The sequence below is a fragment of the Macrobrachium rosenbergii genome, chromosome 13 (genome assembly GCF_040412425.1).
Source record: "Macrobrachium rosenbergii isolate ZJJX-2024 chromosome 13, ASM4041242v1, whole genome shotgun sequence".
Classification (NCBI taxonomy): Eukaryota; Metazoa; Arthropoda; class Malacostraca; order Decapoda; family Palaemonidae; genus Macrobrachium; species Macrobrachium rosenbergii.
The window spans coordinates 24,295,939-24,312,406 of record NC_089753.1 but is presented as its reverse complement, the minus strand read 5'-3'; the positions used below and the strand labels follow the sequence as shown (position 1 = coordinate 24,312,406).

The following is a 16,468-nucleotide window of genomic DNA, read 5'->3' as shown; positions in this document are numbered from 1 at the left end:
GTAAACAAACGAATTTCAACCCTGATCTTTTCACGAGTCTTGGAGCTCAGGGGACACGGTAAACCTGTCAAATATGTCAAATTACTCTCATTTCTGACCAGGGGTAGATAGATTTGCCACAATGTGATCAAGTCCGTTTCACTTTTTTTTTTTTTCCCGTCTTGCCAAAGGGTGGGAAATGTGAGAAATAGATAAATAGATACTTAATTCTCTCTCTCTCTCTCTCTCTCTCTCTCAGGAAAAGATACTGCTCATTTGAGTCTTTAACCGATTGGTATTACTTAGCTTATGTGCACTGTGTTAGTGATAACGTTCATAGTGTTTAAAAATGCATAAATGCGTAAAGGTAATAAAGGTAATACATCTTTGGTAGGTATGCAAGATGTATTCACCTCTGGAAGACAAAAGAAAATTTTTTTTTTTTTTCTGTCAGTCACTTAAAGAGAAATAGATTAACATTCCTCGAGAGATAAAGAGATGAACTCACACTCTCTTGCTCTCTCTCTCTTTCCTGTGCCAGCACAGCTGGCTGAATATAAATTAGTGGTAACTCTTTCTGATTTGACTGGAAGGTTTAGAAGTACACACCATGATGCAAGGTTGGCACCATAGGCATCCCCGCTAGATGTCATGGAACCTGTCCCATATGAGTGGAACATGGGAGTCGGGACTGGAATGCGAGGAGAAGATATGAGAAGGGAGTGACAATAGGCCATCTAAGCGTGGTACGCCTGATAGGCCTAACGATGCCCAAACAGTTAACATCATCTGCGCTTCCAAACCTAGAACAAAGGATAAAGACAGCGGAGCCCCCTCCCTCGAAGGTGAGGCTAGAACGGCATAGCGTGAATATACAACTATCCAAACCCTCCCAAAACTTCCAAAGACGAATCAATGGGAGAAAAGGAAGGGAAACGACCATCAGTTGAAGATGCAGCAAGTGGAAGAGATCTAATCAACGAAGGGGCAGAATCAAGAAAAGTTTGGCCCGTCAGTGAGGCAGAAGGCTACCATCAGAAGATGGAGCCTTTGACTTCCTCTTATGCTGCCCCTTCTTGGCTAACCTCTTCCATTGCTAAGGAGACCAAGAATTACATTCTGCACCTACTACAAGTTGAATGAGGATCAGTACCCACGGAGGCTAGGAATCACGAACACGGATAACCACCTGCACCTGGACATTTCCTTTTGAGTCTTGCAAGAACCAGAACTGGAGCTTTCAGAAAGGCTTTGGGATTCCATGATACCCACAACACTCTCACAAACACACAAACCTGTACTCTAAAACACAGAAGAGTAAACGTGGTCATAGAAGAAAGACTGGCTTTAGGGAGGAGAGAAAGAACAAGACATCCTCCTCAAAGGTGGTAGAAGAATAACTGAGGTGCCACGAGACCAAGCTTGGTTGGTGGTGTCACCCACCTCGTTTGTGACAAATGCCAGAAGCCACCAAGTCCTTGGATAGAAATAGTGCGTGTAATACGGTATGTTATTTTTACCAGATTACAGCTGGCGCCAGAAGATTTATCTTATGTTAAGACCGCAGGATTGTTAGCTATGAAAAATACAAATTAATTAAAAAAGTATCTTTTTTAAGGGTACTAATGTTTAAGATGACTTTGAAATTATAGTAATAATTTCAGTGTCTAGTAATATGATAATAATTAGTATTGATTGTTGGATGATACTAAGTTTACAGTTGGTATTTTAACTTTCAGTATAAGTAGCTGTAAGTGTTATCAGGGGAGTCAAGTATGTGCGGATATTAACTAATTGGGGGTCTGGAATGCATCCCCTGCGAATATGGGGGGATTACTGTATACATTTATTATAATGATATGCAACATGATTTATCAGAAAGGCAAAGTGGAAAAATGACTGGCAAGTATGCTTTGTGAGTTGGAAATCACATACAAAATTTGTGTTTCCTTTTATTCATTAACACAGTATATATCCCATACAGTGCTCTAGTCACTGAATTTTGAAGGTTGGAGGAAAGTATTCAAGTGTAAGACAGTAGTTGAAAGGAAGGGGCTTGTGGGAGGTGGATAACATGGCAGATTTTAGCCAGCAGAACTAGCTGTCAAAATGAACAAATAAAGCCCCAAAAAAATAAATAAAGACATCACGTTCCCAAGGGAGGCTGCTTTCAACCACTCTATGCTTTCAGTGTGATTGTAATGTTACTCCAGTACAGTAATTAGTTTCTTGTTCTGAGGAAGTATATTTCCTAGTTGCCTAGCAGTTTTACCCTCAACCACATTTGTTGATTGCTTACCAAATGCAGTAGAACCCTGGTCCTCAACCATATCAGAACTCGACATATCAGATTTCGATGGGAATGTGTGGTAAATTGTATCCTACCCAATAAACCGCATGATTTTTGTAAACTAGAGTTTTTTGTGTTTGTCAGTGGGTGTTATTCCCACACATTTAAACCCTGCTCAGCTGTGCTTTTGAGTGTTTTGAACTATTTCCTTATTTTTTGTGGCTTTTTGTACTGTATTTTGATAAAAACATGGATCCCATGAAATACAATATGGTATTGTGAGAGTAATATACATACAGTATTTCAGTAGACTCTGTATGAAATTTACCATAAATACTATTGTTTTACGTAAACAATGGGTGTGTTACCGTGACAGGCCACCAGGGTGGCGCTATGCTTTGTTTACATCCACTCATGGCAAATGGCTGAGAGGCAAACTGCCAACGTATTGTAAGCAATTATTCGTAAGTTTGTGAAAACAGACATAATTCGGCTTCTGTTCAATATTTTATTAAAATTTACTGTAATAATTTGGCATGTTTTTCAATGTTTTATCATTAGCAACAATTTTTGTGCCTACCCAGTACAGTACAGTACCTAGCCTAGCCTACGGCGCTCTGTCTCTCATTGGTAATACGGCCACATTGGACATAGGGCAGTTTTTTTATATGGCATACATTTAAAAATAAAAATAGCATAAGTAAGATGGTATATATGTTATTTAACTCTGAACTCATTTAATTGTAATTTATTTATATAATGTTTTGTGTAAAAAGGCAGGGTTAGGATAATAACTGGTGGTCGACAATGGATTAATCCGTTGTCAGTTATTTGATAGTGAAACGATGGTCGACAATGGATTAATCCGTTTTCAGTTATTTGATAGTTAAACGAGAAAGACCAAAGGGAGAAATTTGAATCTCTCTTGTGTGTGTGTGTGTGTGTGTGTGTGCACTTGAAATTGAAATGAATCTTGATAACTTGTCTATTTTTATTATTTTTTATTTATTTTATTTTATTTATTTTTTTTTTTTTTTTTGCAGAGGTTAAGGAAGAACTTGGAAATGGGTATGATGGTTCCATGAAAAGTGAGGAAATTGATATAAAGGAAGAGTTAATGGAACCAAAGCAGGAGCCATCTGATACGGAAGATAGACGAGGAGAAAAGAGGAGAGCTCATTCTCGGTCACGTTCTCCAGATTCAAAGAAGCAAAGACCAGAAGTTGAAGAAGTTAGAGTGGAAGATGAACCTGACTATGACAAATCAGCAGTATTATTGGATTGGTGTAAGTACAGTAGCTATTATCATTGTGTTTAACCTCTCCCTCCCTTTCTTTTTCAAACTTATTATGTAAACATAGTACTGTTTGTGTTTCTTGTGGTTGACTGTAACATGGTTGTTGCACCTTCGGATGTTTTTGTATCTCAGTCTTTGGTTTTGGGTGGGTCGGTGTGTAATTCAGTTTAACAGTTTCTTTTGCCATTTAGGAAGGTTTTAGCACAGGGGTCTTCAAACTATGGCCTGGGGGTCACATCTGGCCCACCATGATTTCATATGGCCTGCAGGTAGTATTCTAAAGCTCAAGTGTGAAGGTAGTGAGTTGTCTCCCTTATCCCTGGTGCTGGTATTGCCTTGGTATTATCATTTTCATATGTAAATTTCCTGGTGTCTTAAACTTTCGAGTTACTCCATATATTCTGAGTGAATACAAAAATGTCATTTCATTTCTTGAACTAGTTTATTTTTTAGTAAACAAAATTGCCCTAGCCAGATTTCTAAAATGGCTAATTGAAAATTCAGATGTTTCCATGTTTACTAAAAATTTAACTCAATTTAGAAAGTGAAATGAAGAATTGAGCATAAAGGACTTCTTGGAAAGCAAATGAAGCCTTATGCTTCATATATAGACTGTTGCTGTTTTGAAGGAATGCAGTATGCATCAATGTGATGAGACTGAACATGTTTGAAGTTCACAGGAAAGCAGCACTCAGAAAAGTTTTGAATCTATTCAGCACAGTTTGTGTTCTCAGCAAGCTGCTTTTACAAAGAAAAATGCTGAAAATGAAGCTCCAACTAGGGCCAGTTACAAAGTTGCTTATGTGTTGGTCAAAAGAGAAAGCCTTTCACCAATAGGAGATTTATGTCTAGAAGAAGTTAACCTCTTCAGGATGGTTAAATCTTGCACCAAAAACTGTTTATCGTAAAATTGAAGATTTAGGAAGCGCCCTAGTTCAGCAGCACAGAGCAACAAGATTTTGCTTGTATTCTCTCATGTTGAGTGAACCAACTTGTCTGTGATAACTCTCAACTCCTAGTATTTGTCCGTGGTGTGCACAGTAATTTTAATGCCACCCAAGAATTAGCATCAGTTCAGTGCATGCATACAGCTGGAGAGGATTTTTTTTTTTCCAAAGTGCAAAAAAAACCATGACTGAATATAACCTGGAATGGTGACATTTGATGGAGGAAAGAATATGTCCGGGGGTGAAGAGAGGTTTGGTTGGGGGATTCTCAAAACCCATGTTTCTCCATTGCCTTATCCAACAACAAACATTGTGTTTAAATAAAAAGTAGCTTGATGTGTCTTGTGTCATGAACCTTTTGTTTGTGTTTGATTTGATTTGATCTCATGCACTCAGTCATCACCCAGTTCCACAAAATCCTGGAAGTAATTGATTCCAAGTTTTGTTGGCTAGCCTGATTACAAAGCAGTTCAATGGCTGTTCAGAGCAAAATTTGATCTATGTAAAGGCCAAGTGAAAGACAAGAATTTTGCTAATTTTCCATGTGAAAAATTTCATGCAGAAAGTGAAGTGGAATTGTCTTCCTCACTTGCAATAGGAATAGATGGAGACTTGAAAAAAAGTGAAAGAGTGATTGTCTGACCTTGATGCTAAAACAAATGAAATCAGGCCCTTGTAAGATCCATTTGGCTGCCATGTTTAAAATCTTTCAAATGGAAGTTATTGACCTCCAGACAGATGGCAGATTTATAGATAAGTATAAAGAAGGAAAGCTGCTTGATTTTTATAATTTTTTGAAGCCAGATCAATTTCCAAATTTCAAACTCTTGTAGCTTTGGAACAACATACCTGTGTGAGTAAAAATGTTCAAAAATGAAGAGTGTCAAGTGAAACTGTCTAGTAAATTTATTTGATGATTAAAAGAATGTTTGAAATCCATTCTTGTAAGTGGCTCCTCAGATTTGGAATCTGACTTCATTGAAATCTTGATAGAAAGAGCAATAATGTATCATCCTTCACAGTGTGGTTGCCTAAAAGTAAAGGCAGGTATATTTTTGGTGTACCTTTATTAATGCCAACAAGGTTTGTTTTGAATATTTCCCATTTGTTTTACTTCAGTTTAAAATTAAGTATATGAAAATGATGAAAGATTCTTATTGTGACATTTTTGATATGTACAGAGACATTGTGAGGTACTGTGGCTGAGGAGTCTTAAGATATCATCTGAAGGCCGAGGAAAACTGACAGTAGAACTGGCCTCACCAAAAGAAAGTGAAAAATCAAAACCATTATTGCTTCTTGGAGGAGTTAAAGTAGACTGCTCAGTACATGCTTTTTGGGGATCACTCCAGGGGAATGATATTTTCACCCCAACTGACAGCATACTCAAAAGAGAAACTTGTAGAAGAATTTCAAGATCAAGTGTAATATAGAATTGAAAGAAGGAAGATGACCAGTGGAACCTTACTTCCAGTTCCAAAATGAATTATGACATTCTTACCTAATGTAGTAATAAAAGTACCACGGTACATTTTAATGTTAGGCAATATATCCCAAGACCGAGGTGTTTTTGTTAAGAATGTGGTCATATGTTAGCAGAAGATGCAAGACAAGCCTGACATGTATGTTAAGTCAAGTGAACCAGAGTATGGTGTATGTTATAAAGAAGCAAAATGTACACATTGTGGAGATAATCATCCATCCTCATCTCAAAATTGGGATGTTTATATCATGGAGCTGTGCCAGATAATGCTTGGCGATGCTTCCTTTGGTAATGTAAAGAGAAGACCAGTGGTGACCTGCATGTGTTCCTCTTTGGAGGTTACGCCAGTGTTTTCTGGTGCTCCTTCCCCTTTGGAAGCTGTGCCAGTTGCCTGTAGCACTCCCTCCTCTCTGGAGGCTGCACCAGTTTTACCTGGTGTGCCTGCCCCTTTGGTAGTGTGCTTTGTAAGGTTTGATAAGTTGCACGGTCAACACCACATATTTCTTCCTCTTCCAGTGTGTTTCACTGTTTTTCTTATCTCATAATTAGCTCTTAGGCATTCCCCATCTCTTTAAAAAGACACTGGTATCACTATTACATTACTCCATTTTTACTTATTGTAATTTTTTTACTGCAATTGGCTCTCCACTCTTAGCAAACGGGTCCTTTGCTGGAATGGAAGTTAGTTGAACAGATTTCCTCAGTGTCAACATATCTGTTGCACGGGAGAATTTGTGCAGGCTGTGGTGAATGTAAGGATGATATTTCCTGGAATGCTAGGCTTCCTGTTCTTGATGACACTCCAAGGGATTGCTAAAATACAACTCATTTGTTGTCCTCCGTGTCTTAGATGACGGTGACCGGTTGAATGATTTGGGAAGTACGGTGAACAGCAAAGGTTTCCACATAATGAAAGTAATGTAAATGATATGTCAGAGCTTCTAACTTGAAAGTTTTCAGTTCCCAACATGGGATTTTGAAGCGTGACTTTCAGGTTGGTCGGGCATTGGAGACAGCACTTGGGATTCAGGCCCAAAGTAATATCAAGAAAAAGCAGAAAACATAGTGACCATTGATAGATCTGTCAAGAGGCTGTAGTGTGCAGATAGAGTCCACAAACATAATTTGCCATACAGTGACTTGTGAGCCTGAAGGAGGTCCCAAGAAGATTTCACTAAAGTGTCACTTTAAATTTCAAAAAACAATAACAGTTCAAGGACTATAGTTGGCGTGCATTTTTGTTTTAATGTGTATTTACTATCATTCCTTAAGGTTTTGCTTGGGTTTGAAAAGTCCAGTATCCTTGAAGTAAGGATTGATGTTCTAGGTTTAAAATGTGACTGCAGAAAAGGTCTTAACCATCATACAGAATATTGTATATTATTGAATATTTTAAACTCTGGGTGGACACCATTTTCATTCATTTGTAATTTATCACAGGGATGGTGGCCCGAAACACTAATATTGCCGGGGATACTGCAAGAATAACAAGCCAGGCAAGAAAGATTGTATTGAATGTTCATCATTATTTCCGATCCCTAAATCAGCTTGAATGCGAGGCTAGTTTACAGAAAAAAACAGCTGCTGCCACTGGTGTATCAGTTCAAACTGTAGAAAAAATTTTAATTTTTCCTGAGGACAGTAGGTTGGAATCCCCACCACCCAGAAAAAAACATTCTCCAATAACAGGAAACATAGAGGGCATTGAGGAAGAAAGCATTCGAAGAGTGATATTGTCATTTTATGAGTGTGGCGAGCTACCAACATTAGAGTGTCTGTTTGAAAGGGTGAAGGAGCCACCTTTCAAATTTACTGGTGTCAAAATTACTCTGGCACGTCTGGTAAAAAAGCTTGGATTCTGCTGTAAAACAATCCATGGTGGTAGAACTATACTAGTTGAAAAGAATGATATAGTAGCAGAAAGAAGTAGATACTGTAGAATAATGTTAGCTAATAGAACCAGTAGTCGCCCAAGGCCAGAAGTATATGTTGGTGAAACTTTCATAAACTTGAATGAATTTGTTGGAAGTCAAAAGCAGAACAGTGGTAAAGAACAATTAGTCGTTGTGCATGCTGGAGGAGAATATGGTTTCATATGTGGAGCCCTACAGGTACTCCAAATAAAGAGTGGAAGTAGAGAAGACCTTGAATCACTAAACTATCACAAGTTCAGCAACTGGTTCCAAGACAAGTTATTAAGTAATATTCCTCCTCATTCTCTTATTGTGATGGACAGTTGTTCTTCCCATTCAAAATTTGCGAATAAGGCCCCAACCAGGAGTTCCAAAAAAAGTGAGATAATAGAGTGGCTTACTCAAAGCAACATTGTTCATGATTCGTTACTAACAAGGTCAGAATTGCTTCAGGTTGTTGCGTTGTATAAAGGGAAGCAAGTTTATGAAATTGACGAACTAGCCTATAAGAGAGGACATACTGTCTTGAGAATACCTCATTTTCACAAGCTTTTAAACCCCATTGAACTTGTTTGGGCCCATGTGAAATCAGTGGCAAGGAAAGCAGATTTGAATAATCAATGGTGCTTGAAAGAAGTCAGTGAGGTGGATGGTATTTACAGGAATGTGATGAACATTATAAAAACTATAACAAAAGAAGATTGGCAGAAATTCATAGGCTATGCTAGGGATATGGAGGAAGATTATAGAAATAAAGACAGAGCTGTTGAATCCATGTTGGAACAAACTATTGACTTCGGTGATGATGAAAAGTTATAAAAGTTTTTATCTGTTGCAGACCTTTCATTATTGTTGCAAATTTTCATCTTCTGACATGGTTCAGGTCATTCTTTGTCAGTATGTACATCCAGATTGAATTTTTTATCCATATGTGATGTTATATACCACTCCTGATATTTGCTATATGTATGAATCCATGCTTTGTAAATCTGTCGTATTATTAAATGGTATCTTGGAAACAGTAAAAGTGCAGTTTGTGACAAAAGTTGGTGAGTGATAATTAACTGGCAAACCAGCTGAGTTTTTTATCAACTTTTGTGGTGAATATATCTCAGGAATTTCATTTTGTTATTTTACAACCAAGACTTACTGATGATGAATATCCCCATGATAACTGTTACATTACAGTGTAATCATCCCATGATAACTGTTACATTACAGTGTTTAGTAATGAAACACTAAACTTGTTTCAGTTGATTATTGCAGTCCCTTTAGTTCCCCATGTTCTACAGATTTGAATGAATGTTTAGAATCTTTGTGAATGAGTCTGATATCTAGTCTAGCACAGTTGTGTGTTTACTGTACTTAAGTTTTTATACAATAATAATGTTGTGCTTCTCAATGTGAGGATCAGTTCTTATATTTTGTAGCCATAATAATGGAAGTTAAGTTTCAAAGATTTGCATGAAGGCAAACTGTTGATGACACATTGTTGTTATTAGTTTAAAATAAGTAATGGGTTTAGATAGGGACTACATAAATTGTATTTTTGTATGTAAATGCTAGTATATCATATAAAGTGTAATGTTCCCTACAGAAATGCAAACCATTGCCTTTTACAAGGGGAGCGTAGGCTGAAAACTGTACTGCAACTTTTGAACGAGTGGTTAACTGGTGGTTATTTAGTCAAGTGGGAAAATATACCTCACTCACTTGCTTTCATTAAGCACAGGGTGGGGGGGGGGGGATGTCTTGCTTTGCTTTGCTCTGCTCTCTGCTCTGCTTTGCTCATTGTTAGACAGCTGTTTAACTTTAGTACTTCTTTAGAAATCTTTCCACTGGTTTTTCATTGTGGAGGATCAACAAGCACAGAGGTAACGTGAGGAGTGTAATCATTTGTGTGAGTGCCTGATGTCCCCTTCTGGCACTAACCCTCACATGTACAAATAGTCTTTGACATTATTATTATTATTATTATTATTATTACTATTATTATTATTATTATGCGTACCCATATGGAACAAGCCCACAGGGGCCATTAACTTGAAATTCAAGCTTCCAAAGAATATGGCTTTCATTAGGAAGAAGTAGGAGGAGGCAAGAGAAATACAAAAAGAAAAGATCCCAATATTAAAAAGGAAAAAATAAATTAATAGGTAAAAGTGTATTAAAATGCAAGGAGAGTAGTATTGGGTAGTAATGCATTGCGTCTTCATTTGAACTTCTGAAGTTAGGTTTTGACAGACCAGTCTTAAGTAGGAACGGTCACAAGTCGAATGACTGAAAAATATCCCATGGAGTACAACCTGTTTTGGTTGTCAGTACAGTGCTGTCTTGTAATTTTTAAGATCTCTTGATATGATTACCCAGCATGTTTCATTTTTGTTACGTATATATCTTTCTGGAATAATTCTTTGAAATACTGTGTATTTTATTAAGTATCGTCTACATAAACCCCCCCTTTTTTTCCAAATGTCAGAAAATAAGCTGGTTTTTATATATTCTTATGTTCTGTATAGGATAATATAAAGTGCATATTTTGACAAATTTGGTTCTTTGTAAGTTACACTGTTGACACATTTACATTCCCGACTTATCTGGGAGTCAACTATTTAGGTTTCCTCAGAAACTAAAATCTTATGTCTATGATTATATATATTCTGAGATTTTTTTCCCTAAAATCTTATGTCTTTATGATTGTGCCTGCTAGTTTCTTCGTCATTCATCTTGATTGTTGAGGGGAATGAGATGGCAAAAACAAAGATTGATTCTTGGCAAGAGTTCCGAGCATTTGACACTTAAAGCTCAGTCTTTAAAGTAAACAAAACACACCATCCATTGAGCAAAATGAACACTAAGTGTTTGATAATGGGACAGAAAGGATAGAAAATGAAAATGCATCCAACAATGAATAAAATTGGGATCATAAAAGCAAGGAAGGATATTGATGGATAGGAATGATCATTTTTGTGATTGTAAGAAAAAATATATGATCGTGATTCATGGGTTTACTCATGATAAGGAAATCGGCTTGAACAAATCTGTGTTTTTATAGTTATTACTTACCAATTTTTATTGTTTTGTTACTCATATTTTATCTTTTCAAAGTACTTCTTCTTACTATATAAGCTTTGTCTATTTTTTATGATCTGTGTCTTCAGTTTCTTAACTTTTGAAGAGGTTTTATTCAAACACTGTGAACATATGGAGACACATGGCAGTGATGTTGGTAAAACTCAGTCAGCTGATGATTTTGAGAGAGTAACATTACCAGAAAGCAAATGGCATAGACCACAGTGTTCACATTTTTTAAAACTGCGATCATTTTCTTCTTTGTAGGTTTTCTCTGATGCTGCTGATGATACTGTGCTACAGTGCTCCCCCATTTTTACGCAGGGATAGGTTTCAGAACCTACAGTGGAAATCCAAAAATCCCCTCAAAATATGCTTATAATTGGCTTATAACTGCCAAATATCTTGTACCCCTTAAGTAAAACACTTATAACTGCCTACTTTAACATTTCGCTGCTTAATTTGATGGTTTAAACAAAAGTATAACTTAAATTATCATACTAAAACAATTGACTGTTTCAAACAAAAATACCATCATCCCAAAACACCCAAAGTAACCTTGCATTACAGTACTGTCAAGTTTAGTGATGAACTGTTAAAATAAGCAGTTATAATTGTTTTAGGGGTGTATATAGCCTACTTAAGAGTAACAGTAGCAGGAAAGTACTGTAATGCAAGGTTACTTTGGGTGTTTTGGGATGATGGTTTGATGTGTATTTTTTGTTTGAAACAGTTAATTGTTTTTAGTATGATAATTTGTTATACTTTTGTTTAAACCATCAAATTAAGCAGCAAAATGTTAAAGTAGGCAGTTATAAGTGTTTTACTTAAGGGGTACAAGATATTTGGCAGTTATAAGCCAATTATAAGCATATTTCGAGGGGATTTTTGGATTTCCACTGTAGGATAGGTTTCGCTGCCAAATATCTTGTACCCCTTAAGTAAAACACTTATAACTGCCTACTTTAACATTTCGCTGCTTAATTTGATGGTTTAAACAAAAGTATAACTTAAATTATCATACTAAAACAGTTGACTGTTTCAAACAAAAATACACATCAAACCATCATCCCAAAACACCCAAAGTAACCTTGCATTACAGTACTTTCCTGCTACTGTTACTCTTAAGTAGGCTATATACACCCCTAAAACAATTATAACTGCTTATTTTAACAGTTCATCACTAAACTTGACAGTTCAAACATAAATATACCTCAAACTGTCATCCCAGAACACCTTACTGGAGACCCCTGTAGCACACTTGTGAGAGTTTTGGTCAAGTTGGATGGATTTTATCCACTTTCATTGTATTTGGAGTTCTTATCAAGTTAGTTGTGTGTAACTGTTTATTGTACAGTCAAACCTCTTGAAACCGGCATTCTGTGGTTCGATAAGATTTTGAATTAGCCACCATTAGTTCATTGAGCGGCCACGAGGACGGCACCATGTATTATTTACAACTTTTTGTACTTTACTGTCTTTGTATATATATTTCTTTCACACCTGTACTTCTATATTACACTTTTCTATTGTTTAGCCAGAAAATTATATTGATAAACGATATCTTCAAGCAGCAGTCTCAGTTACATTTCCCCCCCCCCAAATTTCGTTTGGAAGCATTAGTTATTTTGCAGTATGTACAATACTATTTCCTGTTTGAGCTACAGGTTCGATATAGGCTTACTAGAGCACAGTACGTATATATAATTTTTTTTGGTTTAAGGCCATTTTAGCCTGTATTGTTTTAAAGAATTAAAGCCTTGTTAAAAAGCATTAATGATTGATTTATTTCCTGTTTCAAGCTATGTTTGCTTTTGGTGTTATGATCCTGAATTGACTCCCGTTAGTGAATGTTCAATATTCGTTTTCCTCAATAGATGGCATTGTGCTTTTTTTACTTTTTTTGATGGCAGAGCTTCAAATGCACTGAGTGATTGCCAAAATTCATTCCTTACAGGTATTGTCCTACTTACAATGGGGTTAGGTTCCAGAAACCCCATCGTTTGTTGGAAAAAACATCTTGTATGTAGCCTAGCCTACCTAGGGTATTCAGTACCAACTATGCATATATGGTAGCCTAGCCTACACTGTACAGTATGCTGTATTCTATAAATATATGGCATATTAATTATCAATGTCAGCTAACCCTGGAGGTTCAATGCAGATAGACTTTGATAATTCGGTACGATAAGAAATTTGATACACAAACAAGAATCAGACGTGTACTTGGGGATGATAAAGCAGCAAATTTGGGTTTTACAGAGTTGACCACATATACTCGCATGTCATGTGACTTTTGAAGATCTAATTTTGAACCTAATTTTAACGGGGTCACATCATATACAAGATATAAAATTACCGGATGTAATGTTCACTTATGAATATCGTATTATAAAATACAAACATAACGAATATGCATCTTTTCCGTGGGTCTCTTAGTAAATTGTGCTTTATTTCGCTGTATCCAATAATATTGTGTGTAGTCTCATATTTTTGCATTATAAAATACAAACATAGCTATCAATGTTATGGTTTGGAAATCAGCTGATGGCAATTATGAGGTAAGTTTATTTAGCCTATTTAACTTAAATCAGAGCAAATTTTCTTGCTTCTAATTAGCATATATGAATCTCTAGATACTCTGTTTATATGGGACAAGGTTATTTTACGTCATACAGTCTTTTTAAGTCAATTATGTCTCGTGAAATCAATTTAGTTATTTCTATATGGAGTTGTGGGCATTTTTTTTAATCAACAGATTTCATTCGCTATTCACACTCGATTTCATCATAATACGAGCTATATGTATCTTTTATGAGCATGAGAACAACAGTAATATGTTTTCTTTCATGCTCTGTAGTTTTGATTAAAATACATTTATCCAATTTTATTTATGGTTGAATATGAGGGCATAAATTATCAAAGTTTACGTGAGTTTCATCCGTGATGGCAATGCATGATAATTTATAGTCATAGCAGCTTGAACATTGTTTTCTCAGCTTCAGCCACCACTTGCAGTTTAAATTTAGCTGTATATTTTGTTGCTGATCCTTCCTCCATAACAAATAAGGTATACAGTTGTGTAAAATTATATCCGTCCTATTGTACTTAATGTCATGTGTAACATAACTGTGGTAATTGTTTACTATCGTATGATGGTTGAAATGCAAACAAAACGCCGGTTGTTATCTGGTTCAGTTGGTCTTAGCAAAACAGCCTTTTCTCCTTTGGTTGTTTATGGCTGGAAGCTATTAAATAAATGAAAGGTGGGATAAAGAGATGGAGGAAAAGAAGTTAATCTACTGTAATTTGGCTTCTCACTGCCTGACTGTATGCTTGTCGAGTGTGAAATTTAAAATATTTTCAAAATGTATCGATATTAATTGCCAACCCCATCTCAAAATCAGGTTATTGCAAGGCAAATTATCGTAACTCAAACAGTACATGTATTTTTGTCATCTCATTACCCTCTACAATCAGAATAAATGACGAAGAAACTAATTGCAATAATTATGAAAATGGTGAATTTAGGAGATGAAATTCACCGATGATATTCTGCAGATTCTGAGAAAAGTTAAGTAGTAGACTTATGGTTCGGCTAACTCGGGAATGTAGGCTAAATGTGTTATATAAAGTACAGTATGAAGAAAAAGTACAAAGAAGTAAAATATCTGAATTATAAAATGATAAAGTGAAAAAATATGTGGAATTAGCTTGCAAGACTGTTCACATAAGGGCTTCACATTTTAGGGTTGTGTTTTATTTTCATGGATTTTCTGTGGTCTGGCAGTGGCTTGGTCCCAAGGTTCCCGGATTTAAGAGGTTGGACTGTATTAAAATTTTGTTACTACTGGGGTCTTTTCATTTGACTATTTTGTCTACAGCATACCCATGTTCAATATTGTCATTGCACAAGGAGTTCAGTGTAAATACATTTTATTAACCCTTACAGCCCAGGCTAAATATACATTAACAAAACCCCAAGTCTGGGCAACTTTAAGGTTGGCCAATTAAAAAAAAATGTATAGAGGAAGATATGCAAATGGACACAGTATAAGGAATTAACTGTACCTTCCACAGGAAGCTGAAAATGAATATTTTCAACCTTGTGCTGGGCCTCTTTTCCAAGACGCTCATAGAAATAGCAGCTAAATTTAGCAAGTTACAGTATATATGTTCTTTCCAATAAATATTTTGTACTTTATATGCAAAATTACAATTACAGCTGACATCATAGCGTACAAGGTAAGAACTAAAACCAGCAACATTCCCTGAGTATATTTACGGTCAAATATATACGACATGCTGAGAAGGGGAGATTTATTGCCTTCCCCCATGAAATCTCATGGGAGAAGCTTCTTCCTTGTATCACTGAGCTGAGGGCAAGTGTTGCCATAAGAGTTGCCTTAAGTCATTTATGGCCCATTGAAGTGATATGAATATTTTGCCATGAAACTCATTCAAAAAGCATGGTGCAAACGATTGATTCTCATGGCAGTATATCAAGATTGAACCCAGTATATATTATATATATATTATGTCTCAGGATCATATCTGGGTGCAGGGGGTTCACCCTCACAGACCTGGCTAAATTCAGGGGTAGCCAATTTAAAAAAAAATCTCTTCAATGGAAAGAGGAAGATACGCATATGCACATGGAATAAAACAAAAAGGTTCTAAAAAAATTTCTGTATATTCCTTGGGAAGTTGAAAGTGAATATTTCCAACCCTGTGCAGGGCCTCTTTTCCAAATGACAGTTGTCAAAATATGCTAATTTTACCAAGTTATAATTGTTTTTTCAACTTTTTTTTTTTAATGTAGAAGTATAATTACAGCTCACACAATATCATAACAGAAATGAACTAAAATCAGTATCATTGTGTATATTTATTGTAAAATATTTAAGAGATGTCATTGGATGGGAATTTTGGACAACATTACTTCATGACATCTCAAGGCAAACTGTTTCTCTCCTGTGCCGACTAGCTATTAGAGTTGGGGTTAAAGTTTCCAGGAGTCATTTATGGCCCATGGAAGTGATCTGAGCACTTTTCCCGCAATATGAGTTCAAACTGTATGGCTGAAAATCTTGAACATACACGTGTTACCCGGAATCCTCTCCAAAGCTGTAATTAAACATAAATGTATGTTACCCATCCACGAAGGGTTAAGGAATATTAACTTTATATTAGACCTTGGGATAAAGTAATTGATCACAGATCGAGAGAGGAGGGTAGTCAACAGGCATTGATGTGATTGCCCATGGAAGCTACAAACAAATGTAATCGGCAAATGAACTTGCAACATTTACACGTGAATTTGAATTTGATGGTTTGCACTATAGTGTTAATAATAACATGTTAAAGTGTTAATCATTATCCAAATCTATGATAAAATACACCTGCTTGCTGTATTTATTGTAGCGATGATAGTACATACACAAGTGTACAGATTGGATTGTAATGGATGCCCTTTAGGGAAGTATT

The 16,468-nt window shown here is 36.1% G+C and overlaps 1 protein-coding gene across 1 annotated transcript in view; it reads left to right on the top strand.

Annotated features, from left to right (window-relative positions):
- Nucleotides 1–16,468, top strand: part of LOC136844736 (uncharacterized) — a 113,024-nt gene that overhangs the window by 17,696 nt on the left and 78,860 nt on the right. The window contains exon 4 of the mRNA XM_067113973.1: nucleotides 3,313–3,555. Coding sequence (XP_066970074.1) covers nucleotides 3,313–3,555 — 243 coding nt within the window. The remainder of the gene's footprint in view (nucleotides 1–3,312; nucleotides 3,556–16,468) is intronic.